This window comes from Tachysurus vachellii, chromosome 11 (genome assembly GCF_030014155.1).
Source record: "Tachysurus vachellii isolate PV-2020 chromosome 11, HZAU_Pvac_v1, whole genome shotgun sequence".
Lineage (NCBI taxonomy): Eukaryota > Metazoa > Chordata > Actinopteri > Siluriformes > Bagridae > Tachysurus > Tachysurus vachellii.
In genome coordinates this window covers 422,501-430,000 of record NC_083470.1, presented here as the reverse complement: position 1 = coordinate 430,000, position 7,500 = coordinate 422,501, and the positions used below count along the sequence as shown (strand labels likewise).

General features: G+C 45.0%; 1 protein-coding gene across 4 annotated transcripts in view; it reads right to left on the bottom strand.

Moving 5' to 3' along the window:
- Positions 1-4,662: 4,662 nt before the first annotated feature.
- dennd2da (DENN/MADD domain containing 2Da) overlaps positions 4,663-7,500 on the bottom strand; it is a 29,542-nt gene continuing 26,704 nt past the window's right edge. For all 4 annotated transcript variants that reach the window (XM_060880772.1, XM_060880773.1, XM_060880771.1 and 1 more), the window contains 3 exons: positions 6,772-6,853; positions 5,185-5,427; positions 4,663-5,006 (listed from right to left, as the gene is read on the bottom strand). In XM_060880772.1, coding sequence (XP_060736755.1) covers positions 4,942-5,006; positions 5,185-5,427; positions 6,772-6,853 — 390 coding nt within the window. In that variant the 3' untranslated portion in view covers positions 4,663-4,941. The remainder of the gene's footprint in view (positions 5,007-5,184; positions 5,428-6,771; positions 6,854-7,500) is intronic.

The window sequence follows — 7,500 nt, the reverse complement described above, 5'->3', positions numbered from 1 at the left end:
CCCCAACCCTGGAGGTGTGAGGCGAACGTGCTAACCACTAAGCCCCCCGTGCCCGCCTGTTGCACTTTTTAAACTTTGTCTAATGTAGTCAGATCAGATCTTGTTGTCTTGTCGCCATCTAGCGGCGTCCATCTGCACTGCAGCTTGTGTTTCGGCTCCTTGCGGAATGTGACAGAAAAACCCGAGTTAAAGTGATGGATTATATTTAATAACATCCGGAACAAATGACTGCAAATTTAGCTTTTAATTGCACCGAAATGTAACCATAAGAAAGCACGATAAGAAATATTACTATGTACCCTGACGCAATGACGTCATCACTCCAGAAATGTGGGGTTAATGAACCCAGACATCCCAAGTGTCTTGCGCATATTGACAGCCTCAGTATGACACATTTTACACCATCATGGCCCATGACGCATTTTACTCATTTACATTTACTCATCTTCATCACTCACCTTCATCACACACCTTCATTACTCACCTTCATCACACACCTTCATTACTCACCTTCATAACACACCTTCATTTCTCAGCTTCATCACACACCTTCATCACACACCTTCATTACTCAGCTTCATCACACACCTTCATCACTCACCTTCATCACTCACCTTCATCACACACCTTCATCACTCACCTTCATCACTCACCTTCATCACACACCTTCATCACTCAGCTTCATTACTCAGCTTCACACACACCTTCATCACACACCATCACTCACCTTCATCACACACCTTCATCACTCACCTTCATCACTCACCTTCATCACACACCCTCATCACTCAGCTTCATTACTCAGCTTCACACACACCTTCATCACACACCATCACTCACCTTCATCACACACCTTCATCACTCACCTTCATCACTCACCTTCATCACACACCATCACTCACCTTCATCACACACATTCATCACTCACCTTCATCACACACCTTCATCACTCACCTTCATCACACACCTTCATCACTCACCTTCTTCACTCACCTTTATCACTCTGCATCGCTCAGGTAAACTTCTGAACCACTGTTCTGAACTATTATTATTATTATTAGTAGTAGTATTTATTATTATTATTATTAATTTTTATTATTATTATTACTATTATTATTATTCTGAATATTATTATGAATATTATTATTAATTATTATAATATTTATTATTATTATTATTATTATTATTATTATTATTAATTATTATTATTGTTAATTATTATTATTATCCATCCATCCATCCATTTTCTACCGCTTATCCGGGGCCGGGTCGCGGGGGCAGCAGTCTAAGCAGGGACACCCAGACTTCCCTCTCCCCAGACACTTCCTCCAGCTCTTCCGGGGGAATACCGAGGCGTTCCCAGGCCAGCCGAGAGACATAGTCCCTCCAGCGTGTCCTAGGTCTTCCCCGGGGCCTCCTCCCGGTTGGACATGCCCGGAACACCTCCCCAGGGAGGCGTCCAGGAGGTATCCGGAACAGATGCCCGAGCCACCTTAGCTGACTCCTCTCGATGTGGAGGAGCAGCGGCTCTACTCTGAGCTCCTCCCGGGTGACCGAGCTCCTCACCCTATCTCTAAGGGAGCGCCCAGCCACCCTGCGGAGGAAACTCATTTCAGCCGCCTGTATCCGGGATCTTGTCCTTTCGCTCATGACCATAGGTGAGGGTAGGATCGTAGATCGACTGGTAAATAGAGAGCTTCACCTTTGCGGCTCAGCTCTTTCTTCACCACAACAAACCGGTATATCGACCGCATCACTGCAGAAGATGCACCGATCCACCTGTCGATCTCCCGCTCCATCCTTCCCTCACTCGTGAACAAGACCCCAAGATACTTAAACTCCTCCACTTGAGGCATGAGCTCTCCACCAACCTGAAGGGAACAAGCCACCCTTTTCCGGTTGAGAACCATGGCCTCGGACTTGGAGGTGCTGATTCTCATCCCCGCCGCTTCACACTCGGCTGCAAACCATCCCAGTGCACGCTGAAGGTCCTGATTTGAGGAAGTCAACAGGACAACATCATCTGCAAAAAGCATAGACAAAATCCTGTGGTCCCCAAACCGGACTCCCTCCGGCCCCCGGCTGCACCTAGAAATCCTGTCCATATAGATAATGAACAGGACCGGTGACAAAGGGCAGCCCTGCCGGAGTCCAACATGCACCGGGAACAAGTCTGACTTACTGCCGGCAATGCGAACCAAACTCCTGCTCCGGTCATAGGGACTGGACAGCCCTTAGCAGAGGGCCCCAGACCCCATACTCCCAGAGAACCCCCACAGGTCACCACGAGGGACACAGTCGAATGCCTTCTCCAGATCCACAAAGCACATGTGGACTGGTTGGGCAAACTCCCATGAACCCTTCAGCAACCTTGCGAGGGTATAGAGATGGTCCAGTGTTCCACGACCGGGACGAAACCCGCATTGTTCCTTCTGAATCCGAGGTTCGACTATCGGCCGAATTCTCCTCTCCAGTACCCTGGCATAGACTTTTCCGGGGAGGCTGAGGAGTGTGATCCCCCTGTAGTTGGAACACACCCTCCGGTCCTCCTTCTTAAACAGAGGGACCACCACCCCAGTCTGCCAGTCCAGAGGCACTGTCCCCAGCCTCCATGCGACGTTGCAGAGGCGTGTCAACCAAGACAGCCCCACAACATCCAGAGACTTGAGGTACTCAGGGCGGGTCTCATCCACCCCCGGTGCCTTGCCACTGAGGAGCTTCTCAACTACCTCAGTGACCTCAGCTTGGGGGATCGACGAGTCCACAACTGAGCCCTCGGCCTCTGCTTCCTCAATGGAAGACATGTCGGTGGGGTTGAGGAGAACCTCGAAGTACTCCTTCCACCGTCCGAGGATATCCCTAGTCGAAGTCAGCAGATTCCCACTCCCTCTGTAAACAGTGTGAGCAGGGCACTGCTTCCCTCTCCTGAGGCGCCGGACGGTTTGCCAGAATTTCTTCGAGGCCAACCGATAGTCCTTCTCCATGGCCTCACCGAACTCCTCCCAGACCTGAGTTTTTGCCTCCGCAACCACCCGGGCTGAAGCTCGCTTGGCCCTCTGGTACCTATCAGCTGCCTCCGGAGTCCCCCGAGCCAACCAGGCTCGATAGGACTCCTTCTTCAGCTTGACGGCATCCCTTACTTCCGGGGTCCACCACCGGGTTCGGGGATTGCCGCCACGACAGGCACCGGAGACCTTACGGCCACAGCTCCGAGCGGCCACGTCGACAATGGAGGTGGAGAACATGGTCCACTCGGACTCAATGTCTCCAACCTCCCTCGGGATCTGGTTGAAGCTCTGCCGGAGGTGGGAGTTGAAGTTCTCTCTGACCGGAGACTCTGTCAAACGTTCCCAGCAGACCCTCACAGTACGTTTGGGTCTGCCAAGTCTGTCCAACTTCCTCCCCCGCCATCGGATCCAACTCAACACCAGGTGGTGATCAGTTGACAGCTCTGCCCCCTCTTCACCCGAGTGTCCAAGACATACGGCCGGAGATCAGATGAAACAACCACAAAGTCGATCATCGACCTCCGGCCTAGGGTGTCCTGGATTATTATTATTATTATTATTATTATTATTATTATTATTATTATTATTAGTCTCTCTTCCCTGCAGTTAGTCAGAAGTTTTCACAATAAATATTTTATTTTGTTCTAAAATAAGAATCATTACTCTGCACTAAATGTTTCAATATTTTACTCATTTATTACATTTATACATATATATATTATACATATAATTATCTTTTATAAAACTGAAAAAAAAAGTAATTTTAATTTCTAAAACTTTTTAGAATATTCAGGTAAATCCTCAGAGCTTCGTGAAAGTTTCAGCAGAAAGTTTAGTTTTTTTTTATTTGTTCATTTGCTTTAGTTTTTGTGTTAATGAATGTCATCTTAGGGTCACGGGTCGACTGTGAATGACGTCACTCCCAGACACAAACACGGCCAATAACATAGTCAGGTTTATGTGCAGACTTTGGAAACACAAATGTAAGAGTTTGTGATTACATGTGAGTTTTGTCAGGATCTGTACACGACACCAGAGGAAGTGAAACAGCAAATGGGGAAATGATATTGAGATTAAAATATAGCAGGGTCGTAACCCGAAAGACAGGAAATTCAATTGCACATGAATTTTGCTTTTCCATTTGAAATTTGTCGCATTGTGCCATTAAGTAAACGTAAATGCAAACGGTTTGTGTTTTAATGATGTCACGGTTTTTACAATGACAAATAGGAAACGCAATTGTGATATAAATTTCAATTCCTTTTTCATTTTGTCCACAAAATCACTCCATAATCACCTTTAAAACGTTTGTGTTGAAGTTGTGATTGATCAGTGGAGTGTTTTGCTGACCCCCAGTGGACAATGTTAGCACTGCAGTAGTGTGTTGGTTGTAAATGTAATTTTTCACCAAAATATTCCTTTATAACGAAAATAATTAAATCTGCATTCATTATTCACAACATGAATCAAAATCATCTCTAATTCACAGAATTGTTCTTATTACACACAAGAAATACTTCATTTTGCACTTTTGACTGAAAAAATAAACCCAAAATATAAAGTCTTTGCTTGGCGTTGATTAATTGTTTATGGTATTTACATGATACGATTAATTTAATAAATACACAACATTAAAAATAAAAACTACTCCACATTATTAAAAAAATGTTTTATTCTGGCTCAGTTTTGGAAAACCTCTCACTATCAATTTAAATTGTCCAAAATTTAAAACTAAAATACAAAATAGTATTTTAAAACACACACACACTATAGATGATATAGTTTTTAAACACACACAATTACTAATAAGCCATTATACACACACATGCCCCAAATTTACAATAAAACTTACAGATAAATAACGAACATTTTCTATCTACAGTCTACAATTATTAACATCCAGCTTCTGTATATTTTACACATTTATAAAGTTCTAGTGTTTCTTTGCCTTCTCTCTCATCTTCCTGTGATACTCTGAGATCTTCCGCTCAAAAAAACCTGCAGGACAGAAAAAGAACTATTAAATAAAATACTGAATAAAAGAGTAATAATCTAATTTAAAAGGGCAGAGTCTGATCACACAGTGGACGAGCCTGATTACACAGTGGGTGTGTCTGATTACACTGTGGGTGTGTCTGATCACACTGTATGCGTGTCTAATCACACAGTATCTCACCTGTTTGGGAGGTTGGTCTCTGCTCCACTTCCTGGATAAACAGGTCAAACATCTGTGTCTGAACAAAGTTCTTTACGAAATGTCGAATGCTTTTGGACTCGATGGCTTTACAGAAGCTCCTCTTCTGAAAGTGTGCTGTGGCGTCTGCACCGTTCCTCACCATGTATTTGGAAAAATGGCCAACGGTTTTGATGAAAAACGGCAAGAAAGCTTCAGGGACGATGCAGTTCAGTTCCTCCAGACCTGAGAGCACAGAGACATCATTACACCGTGTCATGTAATGCTAGTTAACCTCAATGCTGGTGTGTCTGTGTGTGTGTCTGCGTGTGTGTGTCTGTGCATGTGTGTGTCTGTGTCTGTGTCAATGTGTCTGTGTTTGCGATGTGTCTCTGTGTGTGTGTCTCTATGTGTGTGTGTGTGTGTGGTGTGTCTGTGTGTGTGTGGTGTGTCTGTGTGTGTGTCTGTGTCTGTGCGTCTGTGTATCTGTGTGTGTCTTTGTGCGTGTGTGTGTGTCTGTGTGTCAATGTGTCTGTGTTTGTGGTGTGTCTGTGTGTGTCTGTGTGAGTGCGTGTGTATGTGCGTCTGTGTGTGTGTTTGTGCGTGTGTGTGCCTGTGTGTGCGTGTGTGTCTGTGTGTGTGTGTGTGTGTCTGTGAGTGTGTGTCTGTGCGTGTGTATCTGTGCGTGTGTTTCTGTGTGAGTGTGTGTGTCTCTGTGTGTGTGTCTGTGCGTCTGTGTGTGTGTTTGTGCGTGTGTGTGTGCCTGTGTGTGCGTGTGTGTCTGTGTGTGTGTGTCTGTGAGTGTGTGTCTGTGCGTGTGTATCTGTGTGTGTGTGTGTGTGTGTGTGTGTCTGTGTGTGTCAATGTGTCTGTGTTTGTTTTGTGTCTGTGTGTGTGTCTTTGTGAGTGTGTGTGTCTCTGTGTGTGTCTGTGCGTCTGTGTTTGTGCGTGTGTCTGTGTGTGTCTGTGCGTGTGTGTCTGTGTGTGTGTCTGTGCGTGTGTGTCTGTGCGTGTGTGTGTGTGTCTGTGCGTGTGTGTCTGTGCGTGTGTGTGTGTCTGTGCGTGTGTGTGTGTGTCTGTGCGTGTGTGTGTGTCTGTGCGTGTGTGTGTGTCTGTGCGTGTGTGTCTGTGCGTGTGTGTGTCTGTGCGTGTGTGTGTGTCTGTGCGTGTGTGTCTGTGTGTGTGTCTGTGAGTGTGTGTCTGTGAGTGTGTGTCTGTGTGTGTGTGTCTGTGCGTGTGTATCTGTGTGTGTGTGTGTGTGTCTGTGTGTGTCAATGTGTCTGTGTTTGTTTTGTGTCTGTGTGTGTGTCTTTGTGAGTGTGTGTGTCTCTGTGTGTGTCTGTGCGTCTGTGTTTGTGCGTGTGTCTGTGTGTGTCTGTGCGTGTGTGTCTGTGTGTGTGTCTGTGCGTGTGTGTCTGTGCGTGTGTGTGTGTGTCTGTGCGTGTGTGTCTGTGCGTGTGTGTGTGTCTGTGCGTGTGTGTGTGTCTGTGCGTGTGTGTCTGTGTGTGTGTGTGTCTGTGTGTGTCTGTCTGTCTGTGTGTGGTGTGTGTGTGTAAGATGTGAGACGTGAGAGATGAGAATGAGACTGACTGGATTTCTCGCTCCTGCTCCTCAGAGCCTGCAGGATTTCCTCTTTCAGTTTGTGAGGCAGAATCGAGTCCTCGTCTCCGATCTGTTCACAAACACAGAGAAAATAAGATCATCGTCATCAACACCAGTGAAGTTTGGGGAGTTCTGATTGGCTGAGAGTCAGGAAGAGGAGTTCCAGCCTTTACACAATAAACCTCATGAGCCAGGTCTCAAACATTCAGTGTTCATGTCTCCAAATGTGTGAGGAACTCAGTAAAGGTGTTGGAGTTATAACAACTGACAGAAGAACAGAGTAAATGTGTTATAATAACGGACAGAGGAACAGAATTAATGTGTTATAATAACTGACAGAGGAACAGAATAAATGTGTTATAATAACTGACAGAGGAACAGAATTAATGTGTTATAATAACTGACAGAGGAACAGAATAAATGTGTTATAATAACTGACAGAGAAAGAGAGTAAATGTGTTATAATAACTGACAGAGGAACAGAGTAAATGTGTTATAATAACTGACAGAGGAACAGAATAAATGTGTTATAATAACTGACAGAGGAACAGGGTAAATGTGTTATAATAACTGACAGAGAAAGAGAGTAAATGTGTTATAATAACTGACAGAGGAACAGAGTAAATGTGTTATAATAACTGACAGAGAAAGAGAGTAAATGTGTTATAATAACTGACAGAGGAACAGAGTAAATGTGTTATAATAACTGACAGAGGA